This window comes from Pecten maximus, chromosome 2 (genome assembly GCF_902652985.1).
Source record: "Pecten maximus chromosome 2, xPecMax1.1, whole genome shotgun sequence".
Taxonomy (NCBI): Eukaryota; Metazoa; Mollusca; class Bivalvia; order Pectinida; family Pectinidae; genus Pecten; species Pecten maximus.
Window position 1 is genome coordinate 1,049,211 of NC_047016.1, and position 26,351 is coordinate 1,075,561.

Below are 26,351 nucleotides of genomic sequence, written 5' to 3' on the forward strand. Positions count from 1 at the left end.
GCACAGCAACTATGCGTAGAGCAAAAATGTTCCCACCTGCGAAACGTGTCAAAGTATTTCTTGTTGGTATTGTCGCTTTTGCTATTCAGGAGCCTGTCCGCCATATTACGCGATACATTGTGTAGCGCTGATTCCGCCGGTACCCCCGCAGCTCTGACGGCCTTGTCAACAGATCCTCGCAGACCTATGCCTGTTAAGAATAACAATCAATACATAAATATAACATGTTCAATGACGGAAATCTAATCGTAGTGCAAGCATGTTGAAAGATAATACACCTTTCTCAAAAATCCCGTTGTTCCCCCTGCCACCGATCGTTACCCTGTTTTTCGATAACGAGGTGTAATCTTTAACAAAACTAGCAAATTTGTCCCCCTGACATAAAACAGGCCAGAAAGCTGCTGAACGCCAAGCTGGAACCACTAATGTCCCATAGGCCTGGTCTGCCTTCATTTTGTCAAACATCTTACAAACAAGCCGGGGAGGGGGCACTAACCAGTTGTTTACCCTCCCCCAGAACACGGTAAAAGCGTCAATAGCCTCCGTACCCGGACACCACCACCGGGAATTAAAAAGAGTGCATTTTTTATTGTAATCTGAAGCGAAACGATCAACTTCATGTGGTCCCCACTTCTTCTCACAAACACCAAACACCCAAGCCTGAACAGACCAATCATCGGAATCAGAACATCTGCTGAGAAAATCAGCGGTTTTATTGCTATTTCTGGGCAACCACTGTGTTACCAGGTTAACACTATTACTGGACGTAAGCCTATGCATGTCCATAGCGACCTTCTGTAAGTGTGTTTTACCGCTACCCACCCGAGCGATTGTACATGCGCCCTTGTTATCCATGAATAACCTGACATTGTGACCTCTGACCCGATCTATAGTAGTAAACAATACGCGCTTCGCTGCCTCCAACTCTCTCCACGTGGAACTACGCACGCGCTCGTCACTGTCCCATGTTCCCATGACCACGCAGTCACCATGCTCGTACAACCTTTCCACACTTGGAATAAAACCGTCGCCTTCAGCCAAGGCCAATGCCTCATGCATATAACCAGTGTCCTCGGCACTAAGTGTTTCATCTCCCTCCATAAGAGGATCCACACAGGGGATAACAAAACCTCCGTAACCTACCTCAGAGGCATCGGTACAAATTACCTTTGAACATTTTTTACTCTCCCTCAATGTCGACCCTTTGTCGTTTAAAGTTTGTACATTAGAAAGCCAAAATTCTATTTCGTTCAGCGCCTCTGCGCTCAAAAACACTCCAGCATTCCAGCTGGCTCTCGTCAACAAACTTGCGCTAAGTTCACGCGTACGCAATCGAACCATCGATCCTATTACACTGTGCATTGATATGACCAGCCCTACAATGCTGGCGATATACCTGGCCGAGAACAACAGTTGACCTCTGCTACAGACTAACGACATAGTGTGTTTCAACAATGACACCAATCTGTCAACCCTGTCGGTGGAAACTCTAAGCACGCCTTCTATCATTGCCCACGTGTACCCGAGCCACGTGACATCCTGGGATGGCTCCCATTGGCACTTTTCGTCCGCGATAAGGAAACCGTAATCTCTCAAACATCTCTTTACGCATTGACTGGCTACGTTGGCCCCGCCTACCGTACCATGACCACCAATGCCGTCGTCCAAAAACATAACTAGTTTGTGACCTTGACCACGCACGTGCTTGACTACCTGTCGTAAGACCTTTGTGAATATATAACCCGCCGTAGAGATACCAAACGGGAGAACGTTAAATACAAAGAGTCGCGCGACTCCGCCCATTTCGACCTCGAAACCTAAGAAATTTCTATGTTCAGGATAAATTTCAATGTGATGATAGGCTGACTTTAAATCAAAAGTGAACAAAAAATCGCCTTGATGAAACAAATCTCGAGCAACCCTCGCATCCTCGTATTTAAATTTGAACTTGTGGAGAAACACATTTATGTGGCGACAATCTAAGACAAGACGCGGTTTACCTGCCCGGTTGTACGCTACTGTCAGAGGATTGACAACACGTGGCTGAACTTTGACCTCGGATATACAGCCAATGCTCAGTAAATTCTCAACCTCCGTGTTAACAAACTGAAGATTGTCACGAGCAGACTTATTGTTTCTCAAACGAACATTTGGAGGGATTTCTTTAAAAGGCAACTTATAACCGTCGGCTATTACCGATAAAACACTATCGCTGGCGCCAGTACCTTTCCAATAAGCTAAACACTTATTCAATCTACCAAACGGCGAAATCGCCCTTTTTACTCTAACCGCCGAGACGGTAGAAATAACGTCAAGCTCAACATGCTTAGTATCAAAAATACTACTTATCTTTTGACCGTTGCTGGGTCCAACAGCTGACATGGCTGGGCACTCTGACCTCCAATGTCCGGCCCTTCCACAACCATAGCACACCCCAGGCCTAGGGGTCCTGACGGGGATCACTTTGTCCGATTGTCCTGAGTGTTCGGCTGGGGTTGAGTAGGTACTACGTTGGTAAGGCGAATATCGAGATCTCCATTTAGTAGATTTTTGCTTAGCCGCCTTGATTTTACGGTCCGCTCTTGACCGGGCCCGGTCCATCCGTTTCTCGTCGTCCGAGTCCGAGGCGAGGGGATTAGAAATATACTCCTCGACGGCTTTCCATCCAGCCTCCGACGTGTCGGCCAGTTTGATAAGCTTTTGCCGATGATTAATCAAGTCCATACCTTTGGCAATAAGGGATTTGGTGGCCTGAGGGTCGTGTAGAGATATTTCATCAGCTTCTTGTAACTTAGAAGCGACCTTCCGGTTGAACTTGAATTGCTCTTCGCAGCTCTTTTTAGTGAATTTATGATTGTCCACACCGATAATGTCCTGTCGTATTTGCGCTCGCTGAACATTGGAAATGTCAACCTGTTTTGCATGGATTTTGGCCTCTAATTCACCCAACTTCTCTGACATTAATACGTCCAAACGAGAGAACAACGCTGATTGTGCCTCATCGACAGTAGATTGTATATGTCTGTTAATTCCTGGATCCATGATGTTCTAGAGTACATGTATATAGGAGCGAATTTAGCTGTGTCCGCCCTGCTGAGATGGCAGCTAGAAAGTGACCTCACGACCACGTGTACCCGGGTATGTACACGTGTACCCGCTCCCGCGGAGCGTGCGCCTAGCACGAGTAATACGATGTCGTTCAAGACAAATTATTCCCGCTATACTGACGAAACGCGGGAATATTTAATGTGTGTCAGTAGTCGACAGCTTCTCTGTGTGTCAGTAGTCGATAGCTTCTCTGTGTGTCAGTAGTCGACAGCTTCTCTGTGTGTCGGTAGTCGACAGTTTCTCTGTGTGTCAGTAGTCGAGAATTTCTCTGTGTGTCAGTAGTCGACAGTTTCTCTGTGTTTCAGTAGTCGACAGCTTCTTTGTGTGTCAGTAGTCGACAGTTTCTCTGTGTGTCAGTAGTCGATAGCTTCTCTGTGTGTCAGTAGCCGACAGTTTCTCTGTGTGTCAGTAGTCGACAGCTTCTCTGTGTGTCAGTAGTCGACAGCTTCTCTGTGTGTCAGTAGTCGACAGTTTCCCTGTGTGTCAGTATTCGACAGTTTCTCTGTGTGTCAGTAGTCGACAGCTTCAATGTGTGTCAGTAATCGACAGCTTCTGTGTGTCAGTAGTCGACAGCTTCTCCTAGTGTCAGTAGTCGACAGTTTATCTGTGTGTCAGTAGTCGACAGTTTCTCTGTGTGTCAGTAGTCGACAGCTTCTCTGTGTGTCAGTAGTCGATAGCTTCTCTGTGTGTCAGTAGTCGACAGCTTCTCCTAGTGTCAGTAGTCGACAGTTTATCTGTGTGTCAGTAGTCGACAGTTTCTCTGTGTGTCAGTAGTCGACAGCTTCTCTGTGTGTCAGTAGTCGATAGCTTCTCTGTGTGTCAGTAGTCGACAGCTTCTCTGTGTGTCAGTAGTCGACAGTTTCTCTGTGTGTCAGTAGTCGACAGCTTCTCTGTGTGTCAGTAGTCGACAGCTTCTCTGTGTGTCAGTAGTCGACAGTTTCTCTGTGTGTCAGTAGCCGACAGTTTCTCTGCGTGTCAGTAGTCGAGAGCTTCTCTGTGTGTCAGTAGTCGAGATCTTCTCTGTGTGTCAGTAGTCGACAACTTCTCTGTGTGTCAGTAGCCGACAATTTCTTTGTGTGTCAGTGCTCGACAGTTTCTCTGTGTGTCAGTAGTCGACAGCTTCTCTGTGTGTCAGTAGTCGACGGCTTCTCTGTGTGTCAGTAGCCGGTAGCTTCTCTGTGTGTCAGAAGTCGACAGTTTCCCTGTGTGTTAGTAGTCGACAGCTTCTCTGTGTGTCAGTATCCGACAACTTATCTGTGTGTCAGTAGTCGACAGTTTCTCTGTGTGTCAGTAGTCGACAACGTCTCTGTGTGTCAGTAGTCGACAGCATCTCTGTGTGTCCGTAGTCGACAGTGTCTCTGTGTGTCAGTAGTCGACAGTGTCTCTGTGTGTCAGTAGTCGACAGCTTCTCTGTGTGTCAGTATCCGACAACTTCTCTGTGTGTCAGTGGTCGACAGCTTCTCTGTGTGTCAGTAGTCGACAGTTTCTCTGTGTGTCTATAGCCGACAGTTTCTCTGTGTGTCAGTAGTCGACAACTTCTCTGTGTGTCAGTAGTCGACAGTGTCTCTGTGTGTCAGTAGTCGAGAATTTCTCTGTGTGTCAGTAGTCGACAGTTTCTCTGTGTGTCCGTAGTCGACAGTGTCTCTGTGTGTCAGTAGTCGACAGTGTCTCTGTGTGTCAGTAGTCGACAGCTTCTCTGTGTGTCAGTAGCCCACAGCTTCTCTGTGTGGCAGTATCCGACAGCTTCTCTGTGTGTCAGTAGTCGACAGTTTCTCGGTGTGTCTATAGCCGACAGTTTATCTGTGTGTCAGTAGTCGACAGTGTCTCTGTGTGTCAGTAGTCGACAGCTTCTCTGTGTGTCAGTAGCCCACAGCTTCTCTGTGTGTCAGTATCCGACAACTTCTCTGTGTGTCAGTGGTCGACAGCTTCTCTGTGTGTCAGTAGTCGACAGTTTCTCTGTGTGTCCGTAGTCGACAGCTTCTCTGTGTGTCAGTAGTCGACAGTTTCTCTGTGTGTCAGTAGTCGACAGCTTCTCTGTGTGTCAGTAGTCGACAGCTTCTCCTAGTGTCAGTAGTCGACAGTTTATCTGTGTGTCAGTAGTCGACAGTTTCTCTGTGTGTCAGTAGTCGACAGCTTCTCTGTGTGTCAGTAGTCGATAGCTTCTCTGTGTGTCAGTAGTCGACAGCTTCTCTGTGTGTCGGTAGTCGACAGTTTCTCTGTGTGTCAGTAGTCGAGAATTTCTCTGTGTGTCAGTAGTCGACAGTTTCTCTGTGTTTCAGTAGTCGACAGCTTCTTTGTGTGTCAGTAGTCGACAGTTTCTCTGTGTGTCAGTAGTCGATAGCTTCTCTGTGTGTCAGTAGCCGACAGTTTCTCTGTGTGTCAGTAGTCGACAGCTTCTCTGTGTGTCAGTAGTCGACAGCTTCTCTGTGTGTCAGTAGTCGACAGTTTCCCTGTGTGTCAGTAGTCGACAGTTTCTCTGTGTGTCAGTAGTCGACAGCTTCAATGTGTGTCAGTAATCGACAGCTTCTCTGTGTGTCAGTAGTCGACAGCTTCTCCTAGTGTCAGTAGTCGACAGTTTATCTGTGTGTCAGTAGTCGACAGTTTCTCTGTGTGTCAGTAGTCGACAGCTTCTCTGTGTGTCAGTAGTCGATAGCTTCTCTGTGTGTCAGTAGTCGACAGCTTCTCTGTGTGTCAGTAGTCGACAGTTTCTCTGTGTGTCAGTAGTCGACAGCTTCTCTGTGTGTCAGTAGTCGACAGTTTCTCTGTGTGTCAGTAGCCGACAGTTTCTCTGTGTGTCAGTAGTCGAGAGCTTCTCTGTGTGTCAGTAGTCGAGATCTTCTCTGTGTGTCAGTAGTCGACAACTTCTCTGTGTGTCAGTAGCCGACAATTTCTTTGTGTGTCAGTGCTCGACAGTTTCTCTGTGTGTCAGTAGTCGACAGCTTCTCTGTGTGTCAGTAGTCGACGGCTTCTCTGTGTGTCAGTAGCCGGTAGCTTCTCTGTGTGTCAGAAGTCGACAGTTTCCCTGTGTGTTAGTAGTCGACAGCTTCTCTGTGTGTCAGTAGCCGACAGTTTCTCTGTGTGTCAGTAGTCGAGAGCTTCTCTGTGTGTCAGTAGTCGAGAGCTTTTCTGTGTGTCAGTAGTCGACAACTTCTCTGTGTGTCAGTAGCCAACAACTTCTCTGTGTGTCAGTAGCCGACAGCTTCTCTGTGTGTCAGTAGTTGAAAGCTTCTCTGTGTCATTAGCCGACAGTTTCTCTGTGTGTCTATAGCCGACAGCTTCTCTGTGTGTCAGTAGTCGACAGTTTCTCTGTGTGTCAGTAACCGACAGTTTCTCTGTGTGTTAGTAGTCGACAGTTTCTCTGTGTGCCAGTAGTCGACAGTTTCTCTGTGTGTCAGTAGTCGACAGTTTCTCTGTGTGTCAGTAGCCGACAATTTCTCTGTGTGTCAGTAGTCGACAGTTTCTCTGTGTGTCAGTAGCCGACAATTTCTCTGTGTGTCAGTAGTCGACAGTTTCTCTGTGTTTCAGTAGTCGACAGCTTCTTTGTGTGTCAGTAGTCGACAGTTTCTCTGTGTGTCAGTAGTCGATAGCTTCTCTGTGTGTCAGTAGTCGACAGCTTCTCTGTGTGTCAGTAGTCGATAGCTTCTCTGTGTGTCAGTAGTCGACAGCTTCTCTGTGTGTCAGTAGTCGACAGCTTCTCTGTGTGTCAGTAGTCGACAGTTTCTCTGTGTGTCAGTAGTCGAGAGCTTCTCTGTGTGTCAGTAGTCGACAGCTTCTCTGTGTGTCAGTAGTCGACAGTTTCTCTGTGTGTCAGTAGTCGACAGTTTCTCTGTGTGTCAGAAGTCGACAGCTTCTCTGTGTGTCAGTAGCCGACAGCTTCTCTGTGTGTCAGTATTCGACAGTTTCTCTGTGTGTCAGTAGCCGACAGCTTATCTGTGTGTCAGTAGTTGACAGCTTCTCCTAGTGTCAGTAGTCGACAGTTTATCTGTGTGTCAGTATCCGACAGCTTCTCTGTGTGTCAGTAGTAGACAGTTTCTCTGTGTGTCAGTAGTCGACAGCTTCTCTGTGTGTCAGTAGAACAGTACATCAGATAGAATAGGACCCTTTGTTCTACCTAACCGTTGGTGCCCGACCTAGGATGATAAACAGAATATAAAAAGATAAGTATGGACATCATTGTAAATGTTTCACAAAAAAAAAATAATAATAAAAACAAACAAAGAACAACAAAAAAACAAGATTTTAGATAGCTCTCTAAAATCTTTTATTTTTTCATTACACACCAATAAGGCGTGCAAGTTAATTAACCAGACGTATGTACGTGTGTCGCTAAAATGTGTAGACTTATTCCAGGTGTGTCTTGATTCAAACGACACGGTTACATGTACCTGTGGACGAGCGTTACCATTCAGACCAAACGTTAGTCGGCAAGTCAACTTTGCGTTAAATTTCTCAAATTTTCATAAAAAAGTTTCTTGCCAATTACTGATCAGCACCTGTCATTTATTAATATCAACTAATTAGCATAAATATAATCATTTTTGATGATATTGAATATTTTTTTACAAAGTCGTACGCCTATCGAAGGTTATGCTGGCTCCACCTCAGTCTTTAAAGGTCCACGTGCCTTTTGGTATATTTCTGTGCTTTTAAAATGGAAAGTTACAGTTTCTGTCTTTTATATGTTTAATGAAAACAAAACTGAGAGCATGATATTATCTAAGAGTTAACATGACTGTAATGTCTAAGTCCGATATATTCACGGATGACGCTCACAGCACACGAGTCCTTAATTTCATTAGGCGATTGATGACCTTGACCTGTGAGTGCTCGGTCGTTACTTCCGGTGTAAGAAAAGATGCAGAGAAAAGAGGGAGATACTTAGGAAAAGTTTTGAACAAGGTAAATAGAACTGTATTAAACGACATTCGGGATCGCATAAGACTTTGCTGAATTGTAAAAAGTTGCTTACCCCAGACGTATATTTATTTATAGGTTTGTGAGTCATATAGAGGGGGTAGCGATCTGTTTGTTACGTTAGGCCTATAAACTGTTAAACTTTTAATTACATCTATATGCTACATCAACCTGTCAACTGACCTCTTTCGTCGCACGGAAGACTATGTCGGTATGTTGGTGTGTGCTGTATATGGAAGGGCAAAAGAAGACTTAATAGCCTTCAGGAGAGTCGGCTGTGACTGTTCTGGGGTTGTGTGCTAGCCCGAGTTTCCTGGCCCTGACACCAAGTCTGGTGTACGGCCAGAGCGCACTACTATATGAAACGTGGAGTTCTCCGACACCGTTTGGTGTCGCAAAGATTTAGGTGCAAATACAATAAAACCGAGCGTGACATAACACCTACCTTACATATACGGATAAATGGAAAATTTATCTAGCCCAAAACACCAATTTAGGTGATATCACTGTTCGATTCCATCTGTCCAGCCAGGTTCTTTTAAAGACGTACGTGCCAGGTTTTGGAGGTGGAGGAATGCTGGAGAAAAAACACTGGTATATGGTCAGTCAGGCAACTGCCCCACATGCATGTTGGTTTCGAACTCGTGACACAGAGGTGGAGGGCAAGTGATAAAGTGTCGGGACACTTAAGCCACTCATGTCATGAAGAACAGAGTGATATGGATTATTCATCAAATTGTAAATTTAGGTGTAAACGGAAAGCAACTGAGAATCAGAATATGTTATTCTTGTTTTTCAGTCCATCACTCTACTGATCAAGCCAAAGGGAAATTAACTTCCCTTGCACAAATCAAGAAGGCAGCTGACATCACTATGTACAATATATACAGTACACAATTAAAACCTGTCACATGTATTAGGTAACTATAGTACACATGTTTGTATTTCCTTACAACTTCCTAAAACTTGTATATATCTTGAAATGAAGAACAGGTTAGGTTATGTTAAGACTCATTATATTTGAAAGTAAATCTCATCTTATTTTCTTCTTGCAGATGATTTTTCAATTTTTTTCTTTCAGGAGTCCCTATGTTTCATGCTAAATGTTTTACTTTTTAAATCAATCACATTTCTGAAATTGATACAAAAAGAATCATCATCAGACTTGGTGGCCTTAGTTTCTACTGTAAAAATAAAGATATAGGTCACCTTACTAGCTCAGGCAAGCAGGAATTTCCCTTTAGCCTAGTAGTAGGATGTTTGTCTTGAGAGCGACCTCCTATCACTAGTTCCAGCCCCTATGTGGTCAGGGCAATTTCATTACTCCTTCCTATTACAGTACATGGATGCTTAAACTGACCTCAAGTGTTGTTGGCTAGTTATTCTGTATGTGATTTTTACCAACAAACAAGAATTTCTATACTTTAATGTGAATTTTTGCTTCTATACATGAACTACAACCAATCTTTTGTCTGTTGGATATATATGTTGATGAATATTTATCAATGTTTTCTAGACATGTGACGTGTGAGAGTATGTGTAATAATTAATAACCTTTGATCTGGACATGTGAGGTGTGAGAGTATGCGTAATAACCTAATATGGACATGTGACGTGTGAGAGTATGTGTAATAACCTATAGTATGGATATGTGACGTGTGAGAGTGTGTATAATAACCTATAATATGGACATGTGACATGTGACAGTATGTGTAATAACCTATAATATGGACATGTGACATGTGAGGGTGTGTATAATAATAACCTATATGGACACGCATGTGGGTTAATGTTGCATTTATAATTAAAAAGAACAAAAATCGTCATGTTTTTATATAAATTCAATATTTAATGATTTCCCGGTAAGTTCTGTTTGTTTTCTTGATCGGATTTTAATGTTAGGTGTCCAACGTCTTTATCGGGATGTTTTCGTCGGTCCTCGTGTTCTCGCGTGGTCACGTGACTGGCACGAAGGACTACATTAACACTTGGTCGATAAATATGGCCAGAGCACCCGACCAACGTATTTTGTCGTACAAACAAATATGATGCACTTATTCATCGTGCTAAGAAACCGAGAAAAAGTGCTGTACATTCTTCTATTTATTCAAGTATGGTTACATAATGGCGTTATAAACTGGTCTTAATTGACGAGGTGCCGATTAATTGACTACTTTTTAAGTAATTTTGACGATGTTTGTCATTTTCGTAAGAATGTACAGCACTTTTCCTTGTTCTCATACAATTACCTTCACGCTCTTACCTGTTTCATAATTATTGATTTCGGGTAGTTGGGTGCTCTAGAACGATTTATAGAGCAAGTGTTAATGTTCATTCTCCAAAATTGGAACTCTTCAGTGTTTTAAGTATCGAAATCGGCATATAGAAAAGAACAAACGTTAATAAACGAATGCAATGGATCGTAATTAATTCAAATAATTATTTACAGATGATTTCCAAAGACATAAGGTATAGTTAGACGTTTTCGGCTGTACATGCAAGTTTGTAAATTCGACACTGTGATAAAACCACCGTCCTCGTCGTTGCCATGACAGCCGATCGAAGCTCCGATCACGAATGCACTGTCAAAGTGAAAGCTGAAGTATTTTTCGTAACATGCCGTTTAAACTTAAAATTACATCCACACCTCATATTGATTGGGGTTGTTTAATCATACCTGATCAATTGAATTGTAAGAAAACTAACAAAAACACTAAAAAACACAGAATGAAGCCTTCGTGTCAGGCATTGCAGACACAACGCGGGATCTCTAAACAATGTGACGTCATTGGAATGTACAAGTTGCAACAATGTACAACAATGTATTTTTTACATGAATACACTAATGAGCAACAAAACGGGACGCAACATTAACCCACATGCGCATGTGACGTGTGAGAGTATGTGTAATAATAACCTATAATATGGACATGTGACATGTGAGAGAGTGTAATAACCTATAGTATGGACATGTGACATGTGAGAGTATGTGTAATAACCTTTAACCGGGACATGTGACGTGTGACAGTATGTGTAATAACCTATAATATGGACATGTGACGTGTGACAGTATGTGTAATAACCTATAATATGGACATGTGACGTGTGACAGTATGTGTAGTAACCTAATCTGGGCATGTGATGTATGAGAGTGTGTAATAACCTTTAACCGGGACATGTGACATGTGAGAGTATGTGTAATAACCTTTAACCGGGACATGTGACATGTAATAACCTTTTATCTGTTCATTTTGTAGGCTTTCACTGTCATACATGTAGAATCATCTGCTACATCAGTCATGTTGTGTGATGGGGAATTACAAATCCAGACCAACAATTTCTTGTGCAGGTAATTACTGACTTCTCTCCCTTAGATGATTCTAATCTGATTCATTCAATAATTGTCATTTGACCATATTTTAAAACTAAAATAGACTAACCTGAAACTTTGCAATCCATTTCCTTAAAAGTGAGTATATTACCAATTCTTATAACAATATTATTACATCTTCTCTATTTATATATGTGCAGGCCACTGTAAAAATATGTAGAACAATTTTATATGTATAATATAAAACAGAAATACCATCAGTAGGAGACCTGGCCATTAAAAACTCATATTCTTTCGAATTCTTTCATCAGAATTACACTGTTTGGCTTTCATTACAGATGAACTGAAAAAGAAAATAAGTGAAAGTTACTCAATATTCAGATCAAAAATCATTGAAGAACTTCGCCCCAATGAAAAAGATTGGACAGAGCTGCAGTTAGCTTGTGGGTATGTATCAATGACTGTGACTGTTGTTAGCTTGTGGGTATGTATCAATGACTGACTGTAGTTAGCCTGTGGGTATGTATCAATGACTGACTGTAGTTAGCTTGTGGGTATGTATCAATGACTGACTGTAGTTACCTTGTGGGTATGTATCAATGACTGTGAATGTAGTTACCTTGTGGGTATGTATCAATGACTGTGACTGTAGTTACCTTGTGGGTATGTATCAATGACTGTGACTGTAGTTACCTTGTGGGTATGTATCAATGACCGTGACTGTTGTTACCTTGTGGGTATGTATCAATGACCGTGACTGTTGTTACCTTGTGGGTATGTATCAATGACTGACTGTAGTTACCTTGTGGGTATGTATCAATGACTGTGACTGTAGTTACCTTGTGGGTATGTATCAATGACTGACTGTAGTTACCTTGTGGGTATGTATCAATGACTGACTGTAGTTACCTTGTGGGTATGTATCAATGACTGACTGTAGTTACCTTGTGGGTATGTATCAATGACTGATTGTAGTAAGCTTGTGGGTATGTATCAATGACTGTGACTGTAGTTAGCTTGTGGGTATGTATCAATGATTGTGACTGTAGTTACCTTGTGGGTATGTATCAATGACTGACTGTAGTTACCTTGTGGGTATGTATCAATGACTGACTGTAGTTACCTTGTGGGTATGTATCAATGACTGTGACTGTAGTTACCTTGTGGGTATGTATCAATGACTGACTGTTGTTACCTTGTGGGTATGTATCAATGACTGACTGTAGTTACCTTGTGGGTATGTATCAATGACTGTGACTGTAGTTACCTTGTGGGTATGTATCAATGACTGACTGTAGTTACCTTGTGGGTATGTATCAATGACTGACTGTAGTTACCTTGTGGGTATGTATCAATGACTGTGACTGTAGTTACATTGTGGGTATGTATCAATGACTGACTGTAGTTACCTTGTGGGTATGTATCAATGACTGTGACTGTAGTTACCTTGTGGGTATGTATCAATGACTGTGACTGTAGTTACCTTGTGGGTATGTATCAATGACTGTGACTGTAGTTACCTTGTGGGTATGTATCAATGACTGACTGTAGTTACCTTGTGGGTATGTATCAATGACTGTGACTGTAGTTACCTTGTGGGTATGTATCAATGACTGTGACTGTTGTTACCTTGTGGGTATGTATCAATGACTGTGACTGTAGTTACCTTGTGGGTATGTATCAATGACTGTGACTGTAGTTACCTTGTGGGTATGTATCAATGACTGACTGTAGTTACCTTGTGGGTATGTATCAATGACTGACTGTAGTTACCTTGTGGGTATGTATCAATGACTGTGACTGTAGTTACCTTGTGGGTATGTATCAATGACTGTGACTGTAGTTACCTTGTGGGTATGTATCAATGACTGACTGTAGTTACCTTGTGGGTATGTATCAATGACTGTGACTGTAGTTACCTTGTGGGTATGTATCAATGACTGACTGTAGTTACCTTGTGGGTATGTATCAATGACTGACTGTAGTTACCTTGTGGGTATGTATCAATGACTGACTGTAGTTACCTTGTGGGTATGTATCAATGACTGTGACTGTTGTTACCTTGTGGGTATGTATCAATGACTGTGACTGTAGTTACCTTGTGGGTATGTATCAATGACTGACTGTAGTTACCTTGTGGGTATGTATCAATGACTGACTGTAGTTACCTTGTGGGTATGTATCAATGACTGTGACTGTAGTTACCTTGTGGGTATGTATCAATGACTGTGACTGTAGTTACCTTGTGGGTATGTATCAATGACTGACTGTAGTTACCTTGTGGGTATGTATCAATGACTGTGACTGTAGTTACCTTGTGGGTATGTATCAATGACTGACTGTTGTTACCTTGTGGGTATGTATCAATGACTGACTGTAGTTACCTTGTGGGTATGTATCAATGACTGACTGTAGTTACCTTGTGGGTATGTATCAATGACTGACTGTAGTTACCTTGTGGGTATGTATCAATGACTGACTGTAGTTACCTTGTGGGTATGTATCAATGACTGTGACTGTAGTTACCTTGTGGGTATGTATCAATGACTGACTGTAGTTACCTTGTGGGTATGTATCAATGACTGACTGTAGTTACCTTGTGGGTATGTATCAATGACTGACTGTAGTTACCTTGTGGGTATGTATCAATGACTGACTGTAGTTAGCTTGTGGGTATGTGTATCAATGACTGACTGTAGTTAGCTTGTGGGTATGTATCAATGACTGTACTGTAGTTACCTTGTGGGTATGTATCAATGACTGACTGTAGTTACCTTGTGGGTATGTATCAATGACTGTGACTGTTGTTACCTTGTGGGTATGTATCAATGACTGTGACTGCAGTTAGCTTGTGGGTATGTATATCAATGACTGACTGTAGTTACCTTGTGGGTATGTATCAATGACTGTGACTGTTGTTAGCTTGTGGGTATGTATCAATGAGGGTATGTATCAATGATTGTGATTGTAGTTAGCTTGTGGGTATGTATTCAAATGTATTGACAGTTCATGGTCAAAGTGGCATTGAAATGTTCCATGATGAAAGAATGCATTATTTATACCAGATGTTGGCAGTATAATAGGTAAACATCCAGTTGAATAGTTTTCTCACAAATAAAAAGCAGTAAAGTAATTATCCATTCTATGTATATCATATAACCTACAATATGTGTGTATCTAAAATCAGTTTTATGAATGCATTTTGAAGATTTAACAATACCAGTAGTTTTCCAAGCACTGGTACATTATGGTTCTGCTTAATTACCTGGTTGAAGCAGATTCTGTTCCTAGAGTAGCAAATGTGTAAAATTTAATGTACAATTGTTTGTGTACAGAAGAGGAGACTGTACCACTGTAGCAGACTTGTTGACTGAGGAGAATGTAGAGGAGAGGACAGATACTGGTCTAACATTGCTTCACATAACGTGTATATTTGGGGGTGAGTACCTATATAACATGGCTTCACATAACGTGTATATTTGGGGGTGAGTACCTATATAACATTGCTTCACATAGCGTGTATATTTGGGGGTGAGTACCTATATAACATTGCTTTACATAACATGTATATTTGGGGGTGAGTAACATGGCTTCACATAACATGTATATTTGGGGGGTGAGTATCTATATAACATGGCTTCACATAACGTGTATATTTGGGGGTGAGTACCTATATAACATTGCTTCACATAACATGTATATTTGGGGGTGAGTAACATGGCTTCACATAACGTGTATATTTGGGGGTGAGTACCTATATAACATGGCTTCACATAGCGTGTATATTTGGGGGTGAGTAACATGGCTTCACATAACATGTATATTTGGGGGTGAGTATCTATATAACATGGCTTCACATAGCGTGTATATTTGGGGGTGAGTAACATGGCTTCACATAACATGTATATTTGGGGGTGAGTAACATGGCTTCACATAACGTGTATATTTGGGGGTGAGTACCTATATAACATTGCTTCACATAGCGTGTATATTTGGGGTGAGTATCTATATAACATTGCTTCACATAGTGTGTATATTTGGGGTGAGTATCTATATAACATTGCTTCACATAACGTGTATATTTGGGGTGAGTATCGAATATAACATGGCTTCACATAACATGTATATTTGGGGGTGAGCAACATGGCTTCACATAACATGTATATTTGGAGGTGAGTATCTACATAACATTGCTTCACATTGGGGGTGAGTACCTTTATAACATTGCTTCACATAACGTGTATATTTGGGGGTGAGTAACATGGCTTCACATAACGTGTATATTTGGGGGTGAGTATCTATATAACATGGCTTCACATAACATGTATATTTAGGGGTGAGTATCTATATAACATTGCTTCACATTGGGGGTGAGTACCTTTATAACATTTCTTCACATAACATGTATATTTGGGGGTGAGTATCGAATATAACATGGCTTCACATAACGTGTATATTTAGGGGTGAGTATCTATATAACATTGCTTCACATAGCGTGTATATTTGGGGGTGAGTATCTATATAACATTGCTTCACATAACGTGTATATTTGGGGGTGAGTACCGAATATAACAAGGCTTCACATAACATGTATATTTGGGGGTGAGTATCTATATAACATGGCTTCACATAACGTGTATATTTGGGGGTGAGTATCTATATAACATGACTTCACATAACGTGTATATTTGGGGGTGAGTATCTATATAACATGGCTTCACATAACGTGTATATTTGGGGGTGAGTATCTATATAACATGGCTTCACATAACGTGTATATTTAGGGGTGAGTGTTATATAGCTGTATGACATTGATTCACTTAGTATAATAGTATGTATATTTAGGGATGCTGAAGAAATTAAAAATGTTCATGAAATTTGTTCCTGAATAATTCATAAACTATTCATGAATATTCATGATCATTGATTAGTCATAATCATTTTCAAGTGACGTTGATTCACATAGTGTGTGTATTTGGGGTTGAGTGTTATGTGAGTTGTTTGTTACAACATAGATCTTGATAGCAGACATTTCTCATATTATTAATCTACCTTTTTCTTCTGTTTACAATAGGAAGTAAAACTCTGATAGACTTATTGCTGAAGAAAAGAGTGAAAAGCTCTGTCCTCAGTAAAAACCAGTTTTCTGCACTTCACTTGGCTACATACAAGGTAAGACTACAAACAATGTAATGCTATACAATGTATAGGCCGCATACAGGGTAACACTACATACAGGGTAATACTACATACAAGGTAACACTACATACAGGACAACACTACATACAGGACAACACTACATACAGGGTAACACTACATACAGGGTAATACTACATACAAGGTAACACTACATACAAGGTAAGACTACAAACAATGTAATGCTATACAATGTATAGGCTGCATACAGGGTAACACTACATACAGGGTAATACTACATACAAGGTAAGACTACATACAAGGTAACACTACATACAGGACAACACTACATACAGGGTAACACTACATACAGGATAATACTACATACAGGATAACACTACATACAGGATAACACTACATACAGGATAACACTACATACAGGATAACACTACATACAGGATAACACTACATACAGGGTAACACTACATACAGGGTAATACTACATACAGGGTAACACTACATACAGGGTAACATTATATACAAGGTAACACTACATACAGGATAACACTACATACAGGGTAAGACTACATACAAGGTAACACTACATACAGGATAACACTACATACAGGGTAAGACTACATACAAGGTAACACTACATACAGGATAACACTACATACAAGGTAAGACTACAAACAATGTAATGCTATACAATGTATAGGCTGCATACAGGGTAACACTACATACAGGGTAATACTACATACAGGATAACACTACATACAGGGTAACACTACATACAGGATAACACTACATACAGGGTAACACTACATACAGGATAACACTACATACAGGGTAACACTACATACAGGGTAACATTACATACAGGGTAACATTACATACAGGATAACACTACATACAGGATAACACTACATACAGGATAACATTACATACAGGGTAACACTACATACAGGATAACACTACATACAGGGTAACACTACATGCAGGGTAACACTACATACAGGGTAACATAACATACAGGACAATACTACATACAGGACAACACTACATACAGGATAACACTACATACAGGGTAACACTACATACAGGGAAACACTACATACAGGGTAACACTACATACACGACAACACTACATACAGGGTAACATTACATACAGGATAACACTACATACAGGATAACACTACATACAGGATAACACTACATACAGGACAACACTACATACAGGATAACACTACATACAGGGATAAACCTACATAAGGCTATACAATAGCCATACAGGTAATACAACAGTAATACATACAATTAACACTACATACAGGGTAACATACATACAGGATAACACTACATACAGGTTAACACTACATACAGGAAACACTACATACAGGATAACCACATACAGGAACTACACCAGTGTAACATACATATACATAGTAACACTACATACAAGATAACAATACATACAGGATAACACTACATACAGGATAACACTACATAACACTACATACAGGGTAACACTACATACAGGGTAACATTATATACAGGATAACACTACATACAGGGTAACACTACATACAGGATAACACTACATACAGGGTAACACTACATACAGGATAACACTACATACAGGGTAACAATACATACAGGATAACACTACATACAGGGAAACACACATACAGGGTAACACTACATACAGGATAACACTACATACAGGATAACACTACATACAGGGTAACACTACATACAGGATAACACTACATACAGGATAACACTACATACAGGATAACGCTACATACAGGGTAACACTATATACAGGATAACACTACATACAGGATAACACTACATACAGGGTAACATTACATACAGGATAACACTAAATACAGGATAACACTACATACAGGGTAACACTACATACAGGGTAACATTACATACAGGATAACACTAAATACAGGATAACACTAAATACAGGATAACACTAAATACAGGGTAACACTACATACAGGATAACACTACATACAGGGTAACACTACATACAGGATAACACTACATACAGGATAACACTAGTACTACATCATTATCACATTTCAATATTATTTGCTTCACATAATTTGGTTATTGTGACTGAATGTATACACTATATTAAACATTATTTTGTTGTACATTGTTACACAGAATGTGTACATTGTTAATACATTATTTTGTTGTACAGTGTTATATAGAATGTGTACACTGTAGAAATACATTATTTGTTGGACAGGGTGATACAGAGTGTGTACAATACTTGCTCGACAGTGATGATGTAGACGTAAATTTAGCAGGAAACAGTGGGGCAACGCCACTACACATTGCAGCTAAATGTGGTCATGCTGAGGTAGGTACAAAAATAAAATGATAAGGGTGAAAAAAACAAGGTTGTATCATAATGATGAGATGATCAAGGTCATAACATAAGGATTAGATGGTCAAAGTCATACGTACAAAATGTATACCATGATATTTAGATGGTCAAGGCCATATCATAAGGATGAGATGGTCAATGTCACACAATGATGATGAGATGGTCAAGGTCATACCATGATGTTGAGATGGTCAAGGTCATACCATGATGTTGAGATGGTCAAGGTCATACCATGATGTTGAGATGGTCAAGGTCATACCATGATGATGAGATGGTCAAGGTCATATCATGATGATGAGATGGTCAAGGTCATACCATGATGATGAGATGGTCAAGGTCATACAATGATGTTGAGATGGTCAAGGTCATACCAGGATGTTGAGATGGTCAAGGTCATACAATGATGATGAGATGGTCAAGGTCATACCATGATGATAAGATGGTAGCAAACATGAATATTGTTTAAGGTGAAAAGGTCAGTGTAACCTTAAGAAGATAAATGATATTAGAATGACCCATATGTTTCAATCTACTAAATACTGCCAGGTTTGTAATGTAATTGACTCAGCTCATTCTCCAAAATACCCAGTATTATCATGTAACCATTAATCAAATCTTTGTTAGATTCTCAGATTTATAATTACAGATAACCAGTGTTAAATTCTCAGATTTATAATTACAGATTACCAGTGTTAAATTCTCAGATTTATAATTACAGATTACAAGTGCACTGTTAGAAAATGGAGCCAAGGTTAATGTTGAGGACGCAGTCAAGTTTTCACCACTGCATGTAGCCTGTAACTTTGGCCATGATCGGGTAAGTTTTCACCACTGCATGTAGCCTGTAACTTTGGCCATGATCGGGTAAGTTTTCACCACTGCATGTAGCCTGTAACTTTGGCCATGATCGGGTAAGTTTTCACCACTGCATGTAGCCTGTAACTTTGGCCATGATCGGGTAAGCTATTGAAATGCATGGTGTAGATGTATAGCATGTTCCAAAACACATACTTCACATGAGTATCTCTACAAATATAGCATTTTATGACATTTTTACCAGTGAAATATCAAAAATCATTCATTCTATAAAAGTGATATTTTTCACTAGTGAAGAATATCATATTTTTCACTAGTGAAAAATATCACTTTTGCTGATTTGACCAATCAAATTAATGATTAGAAAATACCAAAATAATTGACCAATCAGAAAGCCCGACATATATGTCAGCACCTGGACAGGGGAAACTTTTTTTGTTTACAAATTATCGCTGTAGTCCTAGTTGGCATACGGGGTAGGGTTTTCGTTGATAAAAAATGTAATAAACAGAATATCTAACAGTGTCTTCAGTAATACCAAATATATTTCACTCGTGTGGCTAATATTCGTGTGGCTAATATTTTGATATTTTTCACTCGTGCTGCGCACTCGTGAAAAATATCAAAATATTAGCCCCACTCGTGAAATATATTTGGTATTACTGAAGACACTGTTAGATATCCTCTATGTAACATGTTTGATACATTGTTTAACTTCAGCTGTAAACTTTAGGTGGGGGGGTGGGGGAAGGGGGGGATGGGGATGGGCTTCCTGAGTACTTCACAATATTTTTTTTTCTAAATTTGTAATCTTTATACTACCATTACATGTTGTCCAACTCTGTGACAGGTGGTGGAGCTGCTGATTTCCCACGGGGCGGATGTGAACATCTCGGGAGGAGTGGGAGATAGGCCTCTACATCTGGCCTGTGCCAAGGGCCACTTACATATAACCAAACTACTGGTGGAGGGTACCTCCCAACAAAAGGCTGATGGTGAGACTTAATAATGTGTAAATAGAGGTTACATAACGAGTGGTTGTTGGATATGGAATTTATTTCACACAAGTGAGTTATTTTTTCAAAGTTACAAAAGACACCAGCATTAGCGAGTGTTTTTTGCAACTTTTAAAAAATAACTTACGAGTGTGAAATAAATTCCATATCCAACAATTTCGAGTCGTGTGACCTGTTTCTACCACAATAATATCGGTTCGAATCAAAGGGAAACGTGGCCAAGTATACTTTCGCGTATGCAAATAAAGTGTACCGGTGACGTCCAGGACCCGCTGATGTGACGTCATTAGATCATTGATGACGTCGATAACAATTGCAGCTTGGGTCAAAGTTCACCGTGCTAGCCAATCAAAATGCGTACAGAGTTTATACCAAATGTGGTTTAAACAGATTGTTAATCAACAGCTGTAATGATTAACTGATGGTCTGAGAGTTGAATAACACAGGGTATTGTGGTAGAAACCAGTATATTACACTGTATAAGAGTTTGTGATATACCTGCTAAGTAAAGTCGGTATATTACACTGTATAAGAGTTTGTGATATACCTGCTAAGTAAAGCTGTATATTACACTGTATAAGAGTTTGTTATATACCTGCTAAGTAGGGGGCCGCGGTGGCCGAGTGGTTAAGGTGTCCCGACACTTTAACACTAGCCCTCCACCTCTGGGTTGTGAGTTCGAAACCTACGTGGGGCAGTTGCCAGGTACTGACCGTAGGCCGGTGGTTTTTCTCCAGGAACTCTGGCTTTCCTCCACCTCTAAAACCTGGCACGTCCTTAAATGACCCTGGCTGTTAATAGGACGTTAAACAAAAATGAACAAACAAACAAACAAACCTGCTAAGTTCATGCCATCTGTACCTCTGTACAAAACTGGTAATCAGAATATCTCATGAATCCCAGGATGGCAGATTCACACCATAAAATCACGCATCACACCATAAGATTAGCACTATAACATCACACCATAAAATTACACTATAACATCCCACTATAACATCACACCATAACATCATAACATCACATCATAACATCACATCATAACATCACACCATAACATCACACCATAACACCACACCATAACATCACACCATAACATCACATCATAACATCACATCATAACATCACACTATAACATCACACCATAACATCACACCATAACATCAAACCATAACATCACACCATAACACCACACCATAACATCAAACCATAACATCAAACCATAACATCACACCACAACACCACACCATAACATCACACCATAACATCACATCACACTATAACATCACACTATAACATCACACTATAACATCACACCATAACACCACACCATAACATCACATCACACTATAACATCACACTATAACATCAAACCATAACATCAAGCCATAACATCACACCATAACATCACACCATAACATCACGCCATAACATCAAGCCATAACATCACACCATAACATCAAGCCATAACATCACACCATAACATCACACAATAACATCACACCATAACATCACACCATAACATCACACCATCAAGTTTTACACCTACATGGTAATTAAATTTTTGCTATCATGGGTCAAGTTAAAGGTCAAATGTCACAATTAACCACTTTGAAAATGATAAGCTTAACTGGGTACAAAATATTACATGAACCCCTCATAGGATTTAGTTCTCATCACTGCACCAACAAGTTATACACATGAGTTGATATTTGATGATCTTAAATCAAGGTCAAAGGATACAAGCATACCAAAATAAAATCCATTGTAAAAGATCTCTCCTAAATACCCGGACATATTGATTTTATTGAGTAGGGGTATGTAGGATGGTGAAGGGTATATCAATGTCAGTCCCCACTCACTTTGTTTAAATTACTTTTGTGTAGATGGTCGTGTTTTAATGGTATATCATTACTTAATATCTATATAATGATTATCGTACTTTGATTACAGTAAATGTTACTGACGATGAACAGCACCGACCGATCTATTACCTAATGTCTAATGATTATCATACATTGATTACAGTAAATGTTACTGACGATGAACAGCACTGACCGATCTATTACCTAATGTCTATATAATCATACTTACAGTAAATGTTACAGACAATGAACAGCACCGACCGATCCATTACCTAATATCTATATAATGATTATCGTACTTTGATTACAGTAAATGTTACAGACGATCATACTTTGATTACAGTAAATGTTACGGACGATCATACATTGATTACAGTAAATGTTACGGACGATGAACAGCACTGACCGATCTATTACCTAATATCTATATAATCATACTTACAGTAAATGTTACGGACGATGAACAGCACTGACCGATCCATTACCTAATATCTATATATTCATACTTACAGTAAATGTTACAGACGATGAACAGCACTGACCGATCTATTACCTAATATCTATATAATCATACTTACAGTAAATGTTACAGACGATGAACAGCACTGACCGATCTATTACCTAATATCTATATAATCATACTTACAGTAAATGTTACAGACGATGAACAGCACTGACCGATCTATTACCTAATATCTATATAATCATACTTACAGTAAATGTTACGGATGATGAACAGCACTGACCGATCCATTACCTAATATCTATATAATGATTATCGTACTTTGATTACAGTAAATGTTACGGACGATGAACAGCACCGACCGATCTATTACCTAATATCTATATAATCATACTTACAGTAAATGTTACAGACGATGAACAGCACTGACCGATCTATTACCTAATATCTATATAATCATACTTACAGTAAATGTTACGGATGATGAACAGCACCGACCGATCTATTACCTAATATCTATATAATCATACTTACAGTAAATGTTACAGACGATGAACAGCACTGACCGATCTATTACCTAATATCTATATAATCATACTTACAGTAAATGTTACGGATGATGAACAGCACTGACCGATCCATTACCTAATATCTATATAATGATTATCGTACTTTGATTACAGTAAATGTTACAGACGATCATACTTTGATTACAGTAAATGTTATGGACGATCATACTTTGATTACAGTAAATGTTACAGACGATGAACAGCACCGACCGATCTATTACCTAATATCTATATAATCATACTTACAGTAAATGTTACGGACGATGAACAGCACTGACCGATCCATTACCTAATATCTATATAATGATTATCGTACTTTGATTACAGTAAATGTTACGGACGATGAACAGCACCGACCGATCTATTACCTAATATCTATATAATCATACTTACAGTAAATGTTACAGACGATGAACAGCACTGACCGATCTATTACCTAATATCTATATAATCATACTTACAGTAAATGTTACGGATGATGAACAGCACTGACCGATCCATTACCTAATATCTATATAATGATTATCGTACTTTGATTACAGTAAATGTTACAGACGATCATACTTTGATTACAGTAAATGTTACGGACGATCATACATTGATTACAGTAAATGTTACGGACGATGAACAGCACCGACAGATCCATTACCTAATATCTATATAATGATTATCGTACTTTGATTACAGTAAATGTTACAGACGATCTTACTTTGATTACAGTAAATGTTACGGACGATCATACTTTGATTACAGTAAATGTTACGGACGATGAACAGCACCGACCGATCTATTACCTAATATCTATATAATCATACTTACAGTAAATGTTACGGATGATGAACAGCACTGACCCATCCATTACCTAATATCTATATAATGATTATCGTACTTTGATTACAGTAAATGTTACAGACAATGAACAGCACTGACCGATCCATTACCTAATATCTATATAATGATTATCGTACTTTGATTACAGTAAATGTTACAGACGATGAACAGCACCGACCGATCTATTACCTAATATCTATATAATCATACTTACAGTAAATGTTACAGACGATGAACAGCACTGACCGATCTATTACCTAATATCTATATAATCATACTTACAGTAAATGTTACGGATGATGAACAGCACTGACCGATCCATTACCTAATATCTATATAATGATTATCGTACTTTGATTACAGTAAATGTTACGGACGATGAACAGCACCGACCGATCTATTACCTAATATCTATATAATCATACTTACAGTAAATGTTACGGATGATGAACAGCACTGACCGATCCATTACCTAATATCTATATAATGATTATCGTACTTTGATTACAGTAAATGTTACAGACGATCATACTTTGATTACAGTAAATGTTACGGACGATCATACTTTGATTACAGTAAATGTTACGGACGATGAACAGCACCGACAGATCTATTACCTAATATCTATATAATGATTATCGTACTTTGATTACAGTAAATGTTACAGACGATCGTACTTTGATTACAGTAAATGTTACGGACGATCATACTTTGATTACAGTAAATGTTACGAACGATGAACAGCACCGACCGACCTATTACCTAATATCTATATAATCATACTTACAGTAAATGTTACAGACGATGAACAGCACTGACCGATCTATTACCTAATATCTATATAATCATACTTACAGTAAATGTTACTGACGATGAACAGCACTGATCGATCCATTACCTAATATCTATATAATCATACTTTGATTACAGTAAATGTTACAGACGATGAACAGCACCTACCGATCCATTACCTAATATCTATATAATCATACTTACAGTAAATGTTACTGACGATGAACAGCACCGACCGATCTGTTACCTAATATCTATATAATCATACTTACAGTAAACGTTACTGACGATGAACAGCACCGACCGATCTATTACCTAATATCTATATAATCATACTTACAGTAAATGTTACAGACGATGAACAGCACTGACCGATCTATTACCTAATATCTATATAATCATACTTACAGTAAATGTTACGGATGATGAACAGCACTGACCGATCCATTACCTAATATCTATATAATGATTATCGTACTTTGATTACAGTAAATGTTACGGACGATGAACAGCACCGACCGATCTATTACCTAATATCTATATAATCATACTTACAGTAAATGTTACGGATGATGAACAGCACTGACCGATCCATTACCTAATATCTATATAATGATTATCGTACTTTGATTACAGTAAATGTTACGGACGATGAACAGCACCGACCGATCTATTACCTAATATCTATATAATCATACTTACAGTAAATGTTACAGACGATGAACAGCACCGACAGATCTATTACCTAATATCTATATAATGATTATCGTACTTTGATTACAGTAAATGTTACAGACGATCGTACTTTGATTACAGTAAATGTTACGGACGATCATACTTTGATTACAGTAAATGTTACGGACGATGAACAGCACCGACCGATCTATTACCTAATATCTATATAATGATTATCATACTTTGATTACAGTAAATGTTACGGACGATGAACAGCACCGACCGATCCATTTTTGCTGTAAGTCTGGTCATCTGGCCGTCCTGTACTACCTGTTGGAAAACAAGACGGAGCCACATGTCAGAAACATATACGGAGACACGCCCCTTCATTTGTACGTACATAAAACTGAATAATATTGATAACT

At 39.4% G+C, this 26,351-nt stretch overlaps 2 protein-coding genes across 2 annotated transcripts in view; one reads left to right on the top strand and one right to left on the bottom strand.

The window, feature by feature from the left end:
• Positions 1 to 228: 228 nt before the first annotated feature.
• On the bottom strand, positions 229 to 3,042 carry LOC117340325. The gene has a single exon (XM_033902093.1). The coding sequence runs from the start codon at positions 3,040 to 3,042 to the stop codon at positions 229 to 231; it is 2,814 nt and encodes a 937-aa protein (XP_033757984.1).
• A 4,883-nt stretch (positions 3,043 to 7,925) lies between these two features.
• The window catches only part of LOC117344219 (serine/threonine-protein kinase TNNI3K-like), a 48,982-nt gene continuing 30,556 nt past the window's right edge, over positions 7,926 to 26,351 (top strand). The window contains exons 1-9 of the mRNA XM_033906893.1: positions 7,926 to 8,007; positions 11,280 to 11,371; positions 11,692 to 11,800; positions 14,689 to 14,792; positions 16,428 to 16,525; positions 18,759 to 18,872; positions 19,618 to 19,716; positions 20,566 to 20,710; positions 26,180 to 26,318. Of these exons, the coding sequence (XP_033762784.1) occupies positions 11,332 to 11,371; positions 11,692 to 11,800; positions 14,689 to 14,792; positions 16,428 to 16,525; positions 18,759 to 18,872; positions 19,618 to 19,716; positions 20,566 to 20,710; positions 26,180 to 26,318 (848 nt within the window). The 5' untranslated portion in view covers positions 7,926 to 8,007; positions 11,280 to 11,331. The remainder of the gene's footprint in view (positions 8,008 to 11,279; positions 11,372 to 11,691; positions 11,801 to 14,688; positions 14,793 to 16,427; positions 16,526 to 18,758; positions 18,873 to 19,617; positions 19,717 to 20,565; positions 20,711 to 26,179; positions 26,319 to 26,351) is intronic.

What these genes read in the sequence shown, in the direction of transcription:
- LOC117340325 (XM_033902093.1), bottom strand. Translation starts at nt 3,042, where the DNA reads ATGGATCCAGGAATTAACAGACATATACAATCTACTGTCGATGAGGCA.